The following is a 16,267-nucleotide window of genomic DNA, read 5'->3' as shown; positions in this document are numbered from 1 at the left end:
GTTTATTTAAACAACTTTTGTTTATTTAAGCACCGAAGTCTTTTCCTGCTGCAGAAACACCAGGAACCCCTATGTATTTAGATGTCCTTTGTCCAGGGAAGTGCCTACAAAGGGTTTGGCTTTCCAGGGAGCAGGAGCACAGGTATGGGAGATATCTCCTCCCTTATTGCCTCTCCCAACAGTCAAATCCTCTTAGGGCTGCCAGGTTTATTAGAGTATTTGTCTGGGTACAGACATTTAGACATCCACATGAAAGGTTTGGCCTCTTTCCACTTGCTTTTGATCCTCAAGGATTGACGTACCAGTGCCTCTAGTAGTGAACTGGACAGAATCATAGGGATGAACCATGGATATGCTGTTAAAGGTCACCGTGCCCCTGCCCAATACTTACTGCAGTGTAGATTAAACCAGCCTTTGAGAGGAAAGACAGGGGTTTTTTTTGAAAAAGGACATGAAATGAGCTTTGTCTCCTCGTGTCAGGACCATTAAATAGATCCAAGACCATTTTATTACTGGGATAGATACAGCCTTTACATCCAATGGCTTTAGGGGCCTATGTGGTTCATAAAATGGTCTGACTCCTGGAGGAATAAATGTAGAGTGACTATGAGGGGAGATCAAAGGGCAGAGGGTGGGGTCCAACGGCAGCAAGTATCTTCAATGATATTTTAAAGTAATGGGGCCAACTCCTTCTGCACTGTGTACACTAAACCTTGTACACAGTGATGAATGCAATGGGATCCATCACTCTGCAAAACTCCCTCAGGACACTTTAAAATGTCTTTTTCTCCTCTTCTTCCCAGGAACAGCACTGTTCTGAACTCCAGAGTCATCTCCGTGACTGTGAAGCCATTTCCCCGGTCTCTCCTCACCCCCTTGGAAATTGAATTCTCCCACCTGTACAATGTAAGTCTTTCCTGTGAATCTGCACCATCCGGTAGCTGTGTTTGCTCCTGCATATTAGGAATGTGTTGGTGCAAAGAAGGAGGTGGTTTTGCTGGGCTCCTGTCTCCCTTTGCCAATGCAGGACCCTTCAATCTCTCTTAATGCAGGCTGCCAAGTTGGTTGACTACCACCCTGAAATTGGGCTGGTGGTGGTGTCTTGCTGCTGCTCACTGCCAAGGCTGCACTCTACGGGTCAGCCTTGCAAACCTCACTGCTCCATGCTCCTGGTTCAGGCATTGCCAGTGCGGGAGGAGTGTGACAGCACTGCTTGCACAGGGAACGTGGGCGCACTTGTCCCGCATTCACACCATTTCATTGTGGGCATGATCATGGGAGAAGAACTGTGTACTCATTAAAAAAAATGGACTATAGCAATGATCTTCCTTGAGGAAGGAAAAAGGGAGGAAAAAAGTTGTTTCCCTTAATGCTTGCAATGTTTTTTGCAATCCTTAGATATGACTGGAAACATGAATATTACTGCTGTGATCAGTGCTTTAAAACACAGTCAAAGATCCCCTCCAGGTTCCCCTGTTCAACCCTGAACAGACATATGTGATGGACACTTACATACCCCAAGGCCTGTTCTTGTTGTGAGTTTCAGATGTCCTCCTGAGGCTCCGCAACATGAATATTAGGTCTGTTGTGTCTTTGTTTTGGACTTTCCTGGAAGGATTTTCCGAAGTGATCTAAGGCAGCTGCAGCTGAAGTCAGTGGTAAGCCTCTTCTGGGGGGCTTTAAACACACCTGACCACCTTCTGCAGGGCTGGGGCTTCTCTGAGCACCGTGTTCCACAAAAGCACATGCTGTATTTGATCCACTTTCCAGAAGGGAGCAGCAAAAGGATTCTGTGTGAGAGGAGGATAAAGGAAGAACGTCAGTGGGTTGAGTCAGGAAAGATGCGGAGTCGAATCCTTTGACAGTGGTGTTGATGAACAAACTGAGGCCAATTTTATTCTTGCCTTTCAAGCCAAGGGTGAAAGAAGCTATTCTAAGGACTCAGATCTGCGACTGCCCAACTTGAGTATCGCAGACTTACCATGCTTAGAGTAGTGGAAGCTGTTCTACAGGACCTGCATATTCCATTCTAGTTGCCCCAGATGCCCCACAAACAGCACGGCACTGATTTGCTTCATTTTTCCCTTTCCTCTCTCCTGGCAGGGAACCACCAACCAGACCTGCATCCTGTGGGATGAAACTGATGGGTGAGTTCTGTGGGTTTCTCTTTACTCTCACGGGCCCATTTGTTTTTTGGGGGTGCAATCATCTCAATTTTAGCAGTGATGTGTCAGTCTGTCTCAGCCCTTGCTCTCCCTACACAGTTTTTTCTTGCATCCACCTTCACGGCTGGCAAAGTCTTTCACCCTGGTGGGGACTGCTTCTTCCTTCACACAGATGCATGTCTTCTTACTGCATTGTCTTTTAGTGCCGGTTGAACTGGGTCTTATATTTAAAGGTCTGCAGTCAGATGTTGTCAGTACGGTTCATGAAGGGTCCTGTATGCTGGGAGCATTGTATGCCTGTACCAGGGAAACATCTCTCAGTGTCCAAGCAGGGATGTTCATGTGTGCTTCTGTTGGCAGGGATGGGCGTCTGTTTTTTCCTTTTGATGTTTTGGACACTGGCTTACGTTTTGCAAAAGTGGCCTCTAATTCTGGTTCTTCCAATTTTGGATTTGCCCACAAGAGGAATGCATGTGGTATTGATCACGAACTGTGACCCAGGATTGTGGAGTGGTTCACGGATTGCCCTAAATTGAACTCGACATAGCAGTGTTTGACTCTCTTCAGTCCTCACCCCCAAATTGGGTACCATAAGTAGAGTAATGCAAAATCAGAGCCCGCTGTTGCAAATACAACCTGCAGTGGTGAAGTAGGTGGTGTGCTGCTGTGATATAGTAAAATGGTTTCTGCAAGGATTCCTGCAATGACTGGTGCTGTTCAGGAGGTGTTGAGTTATTTAATCGTGGTCAGCAGGGAAGAAAGAAGTTCAAAGTTACCACGAAGAGTCAGGACCATAAAGCCCATATGGGAAGTGGTTGGCCAAGAGTGTGCATCTTAACAAAAAAATAAAGTACACTCTGAAAGTGTGTTCTTAAATCCTAATCTAAGTGTTAGATTTAGTGGTGTTTTTACTTCACTGACTTTTGTATCTCAGTTTGAGGACCAACCTGACTTCTTTTCTGCTTACAATCAGTTTGCCTCTGTGAGATCTCATGCATTTGGCACACACCTCTGCATTTAATATTATTATTTATTATTATTATCTGCAGCGTTTGAAAAATGATTCTATTCTTCTCGTTTTATGCTCCATTAAGCAGCATATACACACATAGGCGGGCAACATATTTGCAGTCAGCTTATGGTTCTTGTTGGTCTGTGATTAATTTGGCATGTATGAGTGGATCCAAAGCAAAGCTGAAGAACCCAGAGGGACTCTCTGCTTGTGAAATCATACCCATGTTGTAGCCCAGGGCAGAACTTCTCCCTCTGGGTTATAGTGAAAATTGCTCCAGCATTAGAAGACAGTTGGGATACAGGAGCCCCTTGTGTGCTGTGTTGACCTCACACGGCAGCATACAAATGAACCTTCACAAAATTAGTAAAATAGGATTTTACTATATTACCTGAGTGCCAGAGAGCAGACTGAGTCTGTGGGTCAGCCCAGAGTAGAGGGCTATGTGTAGATGGGCAGCTCAGCAGGAGGCTTGGATAGGAGCTGGTCTGCTCTGCTAAATCTGTTGTCTCTCTGTGTTGGAATGGCATTAAAGCACTTGTATACAAATCCATTTTTTGGCAAGTAAAGACAGAAGTTGGAACCAATGCCCCTTCTTTTTTGCGCACCATCTTGTTGTTCTTGGCTTTCTATGTCCTAGAGAGAGGGTTATCTCCAGAACGATGGAGGTGTTTCCCTGCTATGCTCAGAGCTGGATTTAATTAACTAGACTCTGAACAAGAAAAGAGCAAAATCTAGTCCGCACATGGTTGGATCTGAGGGAGCATGGTGGCATTCAGGCTGGGTACTTATCTGTTAGAGCTGGCACTGAAAGGTGCTTGTGATGAGAAAGATAAAGGGTTGCCAAGTGCTGAACGTGGCTTGAGGAAGCTTGAATGCTGTTGCTGATCTGGAGACAAAACTGTGCCCAGTCCAGCACCGTTACCTCTGCCTTGTCCTGGCTGCTCCATATACTTGCTCCAAAGACCTGGCAGCTTGTTCGGCTGCCTGTTGTCTCCCTGAGAGTGTGGGGTGTTAGGAATGCTTCCAGTCTTTAATCCTTGCAACTCCATGGAATCAAAGGATGGACTCATAGCTAAGAGTCGAGCAGACAATTTCTTGGCACCGACGCTGTCGTTCATTTGTCAAGGATGGTTTCCAAAACTCCAGCAGACTGTTTGCGCAAATGTTGTCGCTAAGACTCTGCTTTCGGTGCGTGTTGGGTGGTATGTGTGTGCATGTGTGCAAGTGTTTTCAACCATCATTTGCAATCACAAGTGGTTGAAAAGTCCAAAACGCTGATGTCAGCAGATTTTGCTAGGGGGGTGTTCCAAAGCTAGATCTGATCCAGTGAGCTCTGGCAATGGGAGCTGCAAAGTTGTTTGTGCAACATTTTAAAGCTGAATTGCTACCACTGCTGCCTCTTGGGAAAGTCTAACGAGAGGCAAACGACGCAAACCCTATTTTCCAGGCCTGAATGCTCACCTCGGACTTGAACAGCACTCTGGAGTTCTCAAGGGTTTTGCATCACAGTTTTGGATAATCATTTCCTGTTTGGAGCAAGGATTTTTAGGTTGCATGTTGGACCTGTTTGTTGACTGGGACATGGTAGAGATCATGACTGGTTATTGTGAGCCAGGAAACCCTGAGGTTCAGCCACAGTTATGTGGGTTCCTCTCTTCATTCCTACCTTCTCCTTCCTGACACCCCTCTCTTTAAATTGGAGGTTTTCCCCTTGATCAGTCTCATAAGATGGTTGTGCAAGTGAGTGAAGCTCAGGAAATTCCATTTCTCAGCTCTGACCAATTCAATGGCTTTACAGCTTCATTTTTTTGTCTGTTATTCACCCTGCCGTATTCCCTGCGCAGCCCAAGCCAGCCTGCCATGGTGTTGCTTACTCAGAAGACACTGCTGTCTCTTAAGCTTGCTCTTTTGCAGGCTCTCCATGCTCCTGCTCCAAGGCTGGCTGGCCAGGGGAACCTTCCCTATGTTCACAATCATCCATCTGAGGCTGCGGATCTTGGGGATCCAAACTCCACCTGATTCCAGTGAACCAGCCTCTGGATTTAACCCCTTGCAGCTGAAGTGACTGAACAGGTACAGAGGCAGGAGACTCAAAACAATCCTCACGTGAGAGCTTCTGGCTGTTACTGCAGCCACCTGAACTTTCAATCCCATCTAAAACATGGCACAGTCCTTTAAAGGCCACTTAAAATCCATGGGCCGTGAAGGGTTGAACTGTAAAATTGCAATTAGAACGGACAATTATCATGTGAGCATGTGCTTCCTCCAAGGCAGAGTTGTTGAAGGAGGAAGAACCCCCGAGTGTTCATTCATTTGCATTTAGATAGATATGTAAGCTTGTAATATTAATAATGGGTTTTTGATTTATTAATCCCAGCCCCTTTGAGTGATTGTTAGATTCATGGGTGGCACCTCCCCGTCTCTTTTCTCTTCCTCTTGCCCCCAACTCCTCATGTCATGAAATAAGAGGGGAGAAGATGAGGGACTAATTTCTGTTGTGTTGGGTGCTGCAAGTATGATTAATGAGCTTAGCACTGGCTGGCTAAATTGAAAGTTGAAATCAGAGAATGATTTGGGATTCACTGGCTCTCCTCCAAGGGTATTCATCTGGAGTAATTATTAGCTGTTTAGCCCTGTTGAAGTTAAAACCCAAGCAGGATCTGCTCTCCTGCTCCCTCTTTCTCCTGCTGGGACAGGATGGAGAGAGCTGATGGATGAAGTCATCTGATGTGCTTTCATGTTCTCGTGCATCACCAGATTTGTAATTCTTGCCTGCCTTGCTCTGGTGCACGGCAGAGATGCCATGTGGCAAGGGGAATGAGGAGACAGCTGCCCAAGTTTGTTGTTAGTGGTGGCAGCATTTCTTCATGGCTGCAGCAGAAGATGAGGGGCTAGTTACCGTTCAGAGTAGTCCTGCTGTCCCATGGGACTGATAAGTTTGTGTACTCAGACCTCCAAAGCTGGGTTTTGGTATTCTTTGAGCGTGGGATCAGGTCAAATGATGAGGACTGTTGTGAGATGAAAAGGAACAGTCACAAGCATCAAGTGTCTGGAGAGACACCACGAGATTAGGCTGTCTGCTGCCGTAGATAGACCCACAGACACCAGTGAATGCTGATTCTCCCCTCCAGCATGCCCTGCCTTCGTGAGAGCTGGGACCAAGCCAGCCAGCTGGGTCTTGTATTTTGGCTCATTAGTGCATGAGAAAGCATCGTGCCATGCCAGTGTGAAATCCAGTCCCGCACATGCAGAGGGTAGGATCCAGCAGGTCTGCATTGCCAGGGGACCTCTCATCCCACCATTGCCAGGGGACCTCGCATGCCACAGGGAATGCTTGCCCTTAGAGGGTCTGCCTGGCTTCAGCCACCAACTATTCTGTGCTTCTCTGTCTCCAAGAAGAGCATAATATTAGCTAGGCATTATAATAACTGATCTTAAGAGGTCTTCCAAACCTTCAAAAATATTTGCATAAAAGCTTTTTGCTCTTGGAAGAGAAAATGCCTCTGGAGTCTGTGGTTTTGATTCAAGGACACTCTTACCTTCCCTTGGGAAAGATCATCTGTTCTGGTAATTAAAGCTTTTAACCTATCTAACTTAGGAAATGCAGACCTCACTGTTTAGGAAGGTGCCCTGTGCACAGCAAGATTAGGCACGGAGAACAAGACGAACAGTGCCTCAGCTAGCGGGGCAAGGCTAGATCACATCCTCCTGGCTCAGGGATGGATCTGATGCCCAGCCGAGGTCAGGTGGAAATCTCCCCTGAGGATTCGCAACTGCACGGAGCGGTATTTTATGGTGCTGCCAAAGAAAGTAGTCTGTCGGTCTGTACCTGTTTGGAATCTTACAGGATCCTAAAATACAGCTCACAGATGCTGAGGACACAGTCCTGCTCATGGGCTCTTTTCAGACGGAGCCACTTGAGGTGCAGGGCGGTCCTTCAACAGGATGTTTAATTGAGCTGTGTGCACCAAGGGCTGGCAGAACTGAAGGTGATTGCACAGAATTGCAATCCACAAGGAGAGCTCTGCAGTGTCACAATAAGTTTATGGGGATGTTTTGTTTGTTTTGTCTGGAACAACTCAGAAGAACCCCAAAAACATCCTAGCAGGAGGTATTGCCTATCAGGCACCATAATTTTTCCATAGGGTAATTGAGCACTTTGGTGCATTTGTGGTCCAGCCATCTCATGAGTTTTGCAGTGCAGCTGGAATTCCTGTTTTCAAGGTGGGATGTCCAGTGTCTAATCTACAGAGTCCTAAGCTGTCTGAATTCTTGACTGCATGTCCTGCATGATTACAGCAAAGTCACGCGCTGATGTATGGTGCAAGGCAGCATGAGGAGCAGGACACGGTGTAGGGGCTTCCATGGGCTTCATCATGAGAGCTGCTGGTGCACTGGATAAAGAGAAAGGCAGGAAGTTTTGTTTTCTGCTCTTTCTGGGACTTTAATGCGATCTAAGTCTTGGCGGTTACTTACTGTTTTCCTTTGGAGGGCATGTACAATAGGTCCATTTCTTCTACTACTCTCCACCACCAGAAAAACATCACGGAGGAAGGATTGTATCTATAGCATCTCATGGACACTTTTTGCTCATCACATCAGCTGATCACTCTCCCAAAGCCTGTCTTTTGAAGAAAAGTTTTCTAAAGTCAGGAAAGAGCTTCCCTTTTCTTCTGTCCATCACCTAGGGCATTAATGGCCCTCACAGAGCTGTAGATCAAGCCGTATCACAGCTTGCCTATGCTGACAAAGGTGGATGAGCTCCCCCAGATGCAGATATGGAGGGAAACTGTTGCAGCCCCAAAGCCCCTTGAGAAATCACTGCACTTCTCTCCTCTTTGGACTGATCCATGACATATTATATATTATAGTTCACAGATTATAGATGTTATATATTTTCTACTGCAACACTCCAGCTGCCTGTGGGGGAGCAACACGTGATGCCATGCAGGGTGTTTGTGCTGGGGTTTGCCAGTACCCCTGTTCCAGGTTCATTGTCCTTAACTAACATCTTGGTTTTTAGCTCCACCTGCAAATCTTGCTCTTCCTGCGTGCTCCTGCGGAGGCATTCAGGGGATGTCTGTGGAAGAAGGTAGCGTTATGTTTGCAAAGCCTGTCTACATCGGGGCTTGCAGGAAGGTTAATCTGAATATTCCCATTAGTTCCCCTGTTTTAAACCCAGTTAAAAGTACCCCCTAATTCAGCCTGTCTGACTGCCCTTGCAATGTGCAACCAGGCAGACTGAATATGGCCCCAGGAGCCCCTTTTCAGTCCTGGATGAGAGTAGACGAGAGGACTAAGGCAGTGAAACCCAGTCACACCTCTAGAGCCTGAGGATTTAGCTTCCCTCCTCCACCTGGGCTCTGGGGTTGCTGGAAGCCCCAAGCAGAACTGCTTCCAGGGGACTATTTTCCCAGGTATCTGTCTTACCTCGAGGCCACCTTTTCCTGGAAACCCCTTGTCACCTGGACGTCCAGATGAGGAGGTGGCTAGCACAAAGCAGCTGGCACAAGGTACCTGCAGACCTCAGGGCTGTGTCCATCCCCATTCAGGAGAGGAGTCACACTTCTTTGGCCTTTGCTGAGCTACTGCTCAGCAGCCAGCGCTGTCTATGGGACTGGCAAAGCAGGAGCTGGCTTATTCTCCAGCGCCTTTCACAGCACAGGATGCAGGAGAAGCCGAGCAGCACGATACAGGGCTTCTGCTGCCTGCCAACAGAGCATGGTTTAATGGCTTTCGACAGAAGGGGAAGGGGGAGAGGAGAGCGGATTCAGAGGCTCTGAATCAAATGCTCCAGCTTTTCTCTTGCTTCCCTAGTAAAGGGGTCAGGAATATGGACAGAATAAATTAATTCCCTTTACAGAACTGGCAGAAGCCACACACAGAGCTGGAGGATGCTTCCGCTGGGAAGGGGCTTTGGGTTCAGCGGTGTGATTCCCGATCTCAACTCGGCGCTGAGTGTGTGCCGTGAGCCAGAGCATCGTGGGGCTCAGGATGGCCTGTATGTCCACACGTGTGTGTGCACACTACGTATTCATGCAAAGGCACATGTGCAAAATACGTGCAAGGATATAAAAGGGTGAATGTGCGGGAACAAGCGAGTGCTGGTGCCTGAGTGTGAGTATGGACACACGCGAGTGTGTGTCTGTGCACAATCAGCTCTGCAGGGTGTTGCTGGTGTGTCAGTGTGAATGCAAGCACACGGGGCATGCGGGTATCTGCAAGCACAAGGCAGCATTTGTACATATGTGTTTGTGTGTGGACAACACAAATGGACAAATGTACACAAGCACCCAGATAAGGCTGTTTGGCCAAGCCGTCCTTCATTTGTGCAATGACTCTCCAGCTACATGTGCACAACATATATTTAAATGCATGTAGGAGCTATAGAGTGTTTGTGTGTGCAGGGGGATGTGCACACACACAAACCTCTGCACAGCACACTGTGCGTGCCAGGCTGGGGGTGCGTGTCTTGCCGGCATCCCTGCCTGCTCCCTTTACAGAATCACAGAATCACAGAATCACAGAATCACTAGGTTGGAAAGGACCTTTAAGATCATCAAGTCCAACCATTAATCCAGCACCACCGTGTCCCCTAAACCATGTCCTGAAGCGCCACATCCACACGTTTTTTGAACACTTCCAGGGATGGCGACTCCACCACCTCCCTGGGCAGCCTGTTCCAATGCCTGACCACCCTCTCGGTGAAGAAATTTTTCCTAATATCCAACCTAAACCGCCCCTGATGCAACTTGAGGCCATTTCCTCTTGTCCTATCACTAGTTACTTGGGAGAAGAGACCAACACCCTCATCGCCACAACCCCCTTTCAGGTAGTTGTAGAGAGCTATAAGGTCTCCTCTCAGCCTCCTCTTCTCCAGACTAAACAACCCCAGTTCCCTCAGCCGCTCCTCATAAGACTTGTGCTCCAGACCCCTCACCAGCTTCGTTGCCCTTCTCTGGACACGCTCCAGCACCTCAACATCCTTCTTGGAGTGAGGGGCCCAAAACTGAACACAATATTCAAGGTGCGGCCTCACCAGTGCCGAGTACAGGGGCACAATCACTTCCCTACTCCTGCTGATACAATACACACCATTTCTGATACAGGCCAGGACGCTGTTGGCCTTCTTGGCCACCTGGGCACACTGCCGGATCATATTTAGCTGGCTGTCAACCAGCACCCCCAGGTCCCTTTCCGCCGGGCAGCTCTCCAGCCACTCCTCCCCAAGCCTGTAGCATTGCATGGGGTTGTTGTGGCCAAAGTGCAGGACCCTGCACTTGGCCTTATTAAACCTCATACAGTTGGCCTCTGCCCATCGATCCAGCCTGTCCAGATCCCTCTGCAGAGCCCTCCTACCCTCCAGCAGATCAACACTCCCACCCAACTTGGTGTCATCTGCAAACTTACTGAGGGAGCACTCAATTCCCTCATCCAGATCATCAATAAAGATATTGAATAAGACCGGCCCCAGAACCGAGCCCTGGGGAACACCACTCGTGACCGGCCGCCAGCCGGATTTAACGCCGTTCACTACAACTCTCTGGGCTTGGCCATCCAGCCAGTTCCTCACCCAGCAAAGAGTAAACCCGTCTAAGCCACGAGCCGCCAGTTTCTCCAGGAGAATGCTGTGGGAGACGCTGTCAAAGGCTTTACTAAAGTCCAGGTAGACAACGTCCACAGCCTTTCCCTCATCCACATTTACTTACAGCTCCTTCCTCTATAGCCACAACAGCTCTTACTCGTGTTCCCTGTGTGGACGGGAGGGGATATGTGGAGCAGCCACGTGCCCTCCTGTGACCGTCTGCCATGGAAGCGCCAGCCTGCTGAGAGCTTTCGGTGGGCATGCGGCAGAAATCCAACTCGGCTTCTCAGGCCGCATGAAAGGACGTCAGGTCTACTCCCCGGTGCATTTGTGCTGCATTTCACTTGGTGCTTGACTGTGTGGTACCTTGTATGTGCTGGGAATTTAGTAACACAGAACAGGCATTTCTGCATGTTGGTGGAGAGCTCTGATTCACAGCTCCAGGCCTTAAGTGTGGTGGGGGGAAAGCAGGCTGGGGAAACCTGAAGGCTACCCTTGGTGCGCTCTAACTCCAACGACTCAATAGCCTACGGGGTGTAGCTTTGAGGCAACTTCAAAGTTTGGGACAGCAATGTGCCCTGGTGGCCAAGAGGGCCAATGGTCTCCTGGGGTGCATTAAGAAGAGTGTGACCAGCAGGTCGAGAGAGGTTCTCCTCCCCCTCTACTCTGCGCTGCTGAGAGGCCTCACCTGGAGTATTTTGTCCAGTTCTGGGCTCCCCAGTTCAAGAGAGACAGGGAACTCCTGGAGAGAGTCCAACGGAGGGCTACGAGGATGATTAAGGGACTGGAACATCTCTCGTATGAGAAAAGGCTGAGAGACCTGGGGCTGTTTAGTCTGGAGAAGAGAAGGCTGAGAGGGGACCTTATCAACGTCTATAAATATCTGCAGGGTGGCTGTCAGGAGGATGGAGCCAGTCTCTTTTCAGTAGTGCCCAGTGACAGGACGAGGGGCAATGGGCACAAACTGCAGCACAGGAAGTTCCACCTCACCATGAGGAAAAACTTCTTTACTGTGAGGGTGATGGAGCACTGGAACAGGCTTCCCAGAGAGGTTGTGGAGTCTCCTCCTCTGGAGACCTTCCAAACCCGACCGGACGCGTTCCTGTGAAACCTGCCCTGGGTGATCCTGCTTTGGCAGGGGGGTTGGACCAGATGATCTTCAGAGGTCCCTTCCAACCCCTAACATTCTGTGATTCTGTGATTCAAGGCAGGCTCAGGTGCATGGAGGAGAGATGAACACCTGCACAACCAGGATGCTCAGCACCCTCTGTGTGTAAAATTCAGAGTAAAATTTTACAGTAGTCATGCACCTCCATGTACTTTGCTGGATTGATTTTATTCTCTCTTTATGAGCACAAGAAAGCCTGTCTGGATCCAGAGCAGGACTTCCCAAATGATTCTGTCTCTAACCCATGTCACCATCCTGAGGATATCAGGTCTGTATCCTCCGGAGCATTGTTTGGCTTTGCTGGAAGCTGAAGGCTGCAGAGCAGCCTGTGCATGATGAAGGTGTGTTATGACCACAAGTATCTCAGGGCCAGGCTTGTCCAAAGCACAGACTAGCACTAGGTAGCTGCTCAAGCAAGTTACATCCTATGTGTCTCTGTTAAGAACATAAGAAGTTTCCCCATCAGGCTTCTTTGCTCAACTTCCTTGCAAGACTGAGGCAAGTTCAGATTAACTCCTTAAAACGCCTCATTTTTGAATGAATCCATGAACTACATTGGCATGCAAGCCAAAAGTACCTACCATAATCACAATAATTTTAGATTGTTAAAATTCAGGGTATTTTTTCAAATCTCTTGACAACCATGTAAGATTTTGTTCTTTATCTTTACTGACTGGGCTAAAGAACCTCCCCCCCCACCCCACCCTGAGTTGGTATTCTTAGTGGGTCACTCATCTTCTTTGTGAATCAGCCACAAAAAGCCACCAGTACATATTCCGTAGCCCGTGGAATATAGCCCATTCCGTAGCCCAGGCAATGGATTACCCCACGGTGGGGATCCTAACTGGTGGGGCAATCTTGCCGCTCCCAGTCCCAGATATCTTGCAGAGCTCTCACTTTCATGATGGGAGCCCATGGGAAATGGTCAGGGTGCAGAGATGGGTTTATGAGTCCATGTCATTGCTCAAGGGTGGGCAGGACTTATGGATGTGGGGGGAAAGCGCTGAGAATTGGCACGCTGTGAATAAAGGTGGGGAAAGTTTGCCCCTATTTTTAAAGAGGAGAAAAGGACTTGTTTTCATTTTCACCTAACTGCTTGTGCAGCACACTAGGAGATGAAAAGTTCGGCTAAACTTAGCAGTGAAAAGAGGACACGGTGCCTGGGATCCAGACTTCATCTAATGATGAACTTTCTGCGTGTCTGGGCAAATCAGTGTAAGCTTTGTGCCTCAGTTTTCCCCGAGTCTACTGTGCTAACAACATCAGACAGCTCTTCTAAATGTCATGAAATCTAGGAGCAAGCAGCTCTGTTAAGTGATAGTAAGCAGCAAAAGTAAACATTATTATTTATCACTGAGAACTGATTATCTAAACGTGAGGTTTATGATTGAACTGGTCATCCACGCGAGATGAGCCCACCTCGCGTCAGTTTTGCCCATCACATCTCGGTCATGTGAGCGGCAGCGAGCACTGCGACGTGAATTTTAGTCTTCACGGAGCAGAATGGGGCCGGGGACGCTCAGGGCAACCCCTGCGAGACCCAGCACGTGATGGCACGGGACGCTGGCCCGTGCGTCCCACCCGGCTGCCTGCGCCAGCGGTGGCCTCTCAGCCTCGTGGCAGAGCAGATTAGCCAAGGCACGCAGCAGCCAGCCCGCTCTGACAGCCGGCTCGAGGCAGAGCACGGCAGCTTCTCCCACCGCAGGGAGAACCGATGTCTTGCAGCTGACCTGCTGCTCGCGGGGGAAGAGCAGGGGCAGGCAGACCCCCAGGGCAGGCAGTGCTGAGCCCCTCCTGGAAGGCAGTGGGCAAAGCTCTCCTCCCGGAGAGGACAGATACTCTTTGCCCTGGCTATCGGATTTATGGGGATCCATTTTAGCCCTCAGTCAGGAGCTGTAGAAAGAAAAATAACCGACGCAGCAAGGTCAAAAAGCCCCATTACGTGGCGTACAATGATTTTCAGACTTGTCAAGGCCCTTCCCAGGGCTTCACAAATACTTTGATTCAATTACAATAATGACCCTTTGGAAGATGCGTATTAATCTCCTGGAGCTGCCCTTTGCTTCGGGCCAGAACTGCCTCTCAAGGTGGTTCAATGTACATGTGCAATGTTGGTGGGACGGTAAGTCAGGCAGGGGAGTTGCTGCCTGTCTCTGACGGGGAGGCAGGGAACAAATTCCCCCTCCAGCAGAGCCTGGTGCCTGGCAGGGTGGCCTCAAGCCTGACGCAGCAAGAGCCGAGACCTTCCTGGGGTGAATTCTGCAAGTTTGAGGACAGTTGGTCTTTCTGCATGGATGGAAGTGCAGGCAGCGACGTGGGTGGCAAGTACCTTGGTTCCCCTCAGCTTTTGGTGACGTATCCAACCTACCACCAGCTAGCCAAGGGGACAAAATCGGAGAGGGTCATAATGGTGCCGTTGAGGTATGGGCTGTCCTCAAAACCCTGACTGCTGTCATTTGAGGATGGGGAAGGAGAAACCGAGGGAGTGATTTTTCTGCTGTCACCAAGGAGGAGCAGAGCTGAGCCACAACTCAGATCTCCTTGTCCTCTCTTATGGCCGTGCTGGTGGCTCTGAATAAAAGTTAGCTACGTACTGGGAGAACAGGAGCCCAGAGGCGGCGAGGATCCAGGAGAACGCTGCTCTTTTTTTAGCTGTGGGTATTATTTATTTAATGATAGTTTAAGCTCAGATGTCAAATCTTAAGGAGTGCTAAACATCCTTCAAACCTCAGTAAGGCTCCTGACCGCTTCAAGGGCACTCCACAGGATTTGGCCCAGGGATTGTTAATATGCATGTGATTTTTTTTCCTATCTCAACCTTAAGCTGAGGCTGGGACACAAGTGCCGCAAAGGGCTGTTTGCAGGTCTTTTGGCTGTCAGCTGGGGTATAATCCTCTTTTCTTTTCCACATGGCCCCGCGTGAACGCTGCAGTAATGTATCACTGCTGTTGGGAAGTTTGGTGTGTTCAGGCAGACCCTTTCCAGTCCATGTGTCCCACGCATCAGTCAAAACTATGCTGGAGAGTTTGCTGACATTTAACAGCATGTGCCAAGGGCCTGTTTAGTTACCGGCAGTGATGAGCGAGGCAGAGCCCTGCCATGCACATACCTAAAATCCAGGCAGCTTCAAGAAAAACGTGTCTCCAGAGCTGCTGCACACATGGCGAAGCAAGGAGAGAGAAGGGAGCTCCCTGTGTGTAATGTTACTGCAGGATCCGGGTCCTGGCTGGGAAAATCATCCTTCAGCTGCAAGGTTACCGGGAGGGAAGGGATTTTTGATGTTGAAGGTGTGTAATTTGCACATGCCAGCACATAGGGAGCCAACTTGAGTGCAGTGATAGGAAAGCATGTAGCACACACGCAGCTGTGGTTGTATTGCAGCCTTAGCATCTTTGTAGTCATTAAAGTTGCATTGATCAGTCCCAGGAGAGAATCTGCTGTCCACCCCCAAGAGAAACAACTTAGGGTGAGGGGGGAGATTGAATGTGCTTTGACTGAGACTCTTCGAACCGGGCAGGGGAGGAAACAACCTGCAGCTCAGAACTGGCATTGGCTCAGCATGACGGAGCAGACACACAGGAAACACCCATGCCCACACAAGAAATGGTATGGAGGTGATGAATAGAATAGAATAGAATAGAATAGAATAGAATAGAATAGAATAGAATAGAATAGAATAGAATAGAATAGAATAGAATAGAATAGAATAGAATAGAATAGAATAGAATATTTTCAGTTAGCAGGGACCTACAACAATCATCTAGTCCACTTCAGAGCTGTCCAAAAGTTATTAAGGGCATTGTCCAAATGCCTCTTAAACACTGACAGTCATGGGGCATTGACCAGCTCTCTAGAAAGCCTGTAGCAGGGTTTTACCACCCTGTGTGTAAAGAAATGTTTCCTAACGTGCAGTCTGAAATGGTGGGGAGGTGCATCCCATCACTGTGTTCTCAGGATTATTGTGTTTATGGGACAATTTTTTTTTTTTTAATGTAGCTATAAAAAGAAATCCCCACCTCCACTGCCACTTCTTGGAGGCTGCTGCATTTCCCTCCAGTCAGGCGTCGGCATCTCTGAAGTGTTGTTAGAAATGGCATCACGGCACTGGGCATTTCCCTGCTTCCCAGTTCATTTCCACCCAATTCATTCAGTTTACAAGTGCAAAAGATGTTTTTGCTAATTGCCAGCTCTGACAGCTCCTCCTGGGATCTGGAAAGCAGCTGAGATTTGTCCTGCCTGTTACATCTTCGGCAGCAGTAAAGAGCTGTTGCTGCAGTCTGTGAAACAGGACTTACACGACTCCTATTGCTGTCATGCCTGAGTATTTCACAGCC

General features: G+C 48.7%; 1 protein-coding gene across 1 annotated transcript in view; it reads left to right on the top strand.

Annotated features, from left to right (window-relative positions):
* ADGRB1 (adhesion G protein-coupled receptor B1) overlaps positions 1-16,267 on the top strand; it is a gene marked incomplete at its 3' end in the record, with an annotated part of 218,255 nt that overhangs the window by 94,700 nt on the left and 107,288 nt on the right. Inside the window, exons 15-16 of the mRNA XM_082015056.1 lie at positions 804-906; positions 2,104-2,147. Of these exons, the coding sequence (XP_081871182.1) occupies positions 804-906; positions 2,104-2,147 (147 nt within the window). The remainder of the gene's footprint in view (positions 1-803; positions 907-2,103; positions 2,148-16,267) is intronic.

Source organism: Phaethon aethereus (assembly GCF_964289735.1).
Source record: "Phaethon aethereus genome assembly, chromosome: 2".
NCBI lineage: Eukaryota > Metazoa > Chordata > Aves > Phaethontiformes > Phaethontidae > Phaethon > Phaethon aethereus.
The sequence above is the reverse complement of the archived record's forward strand: the minus strand, read 5'-3'. Positions and strand labels throughout refer to the sequence as shown.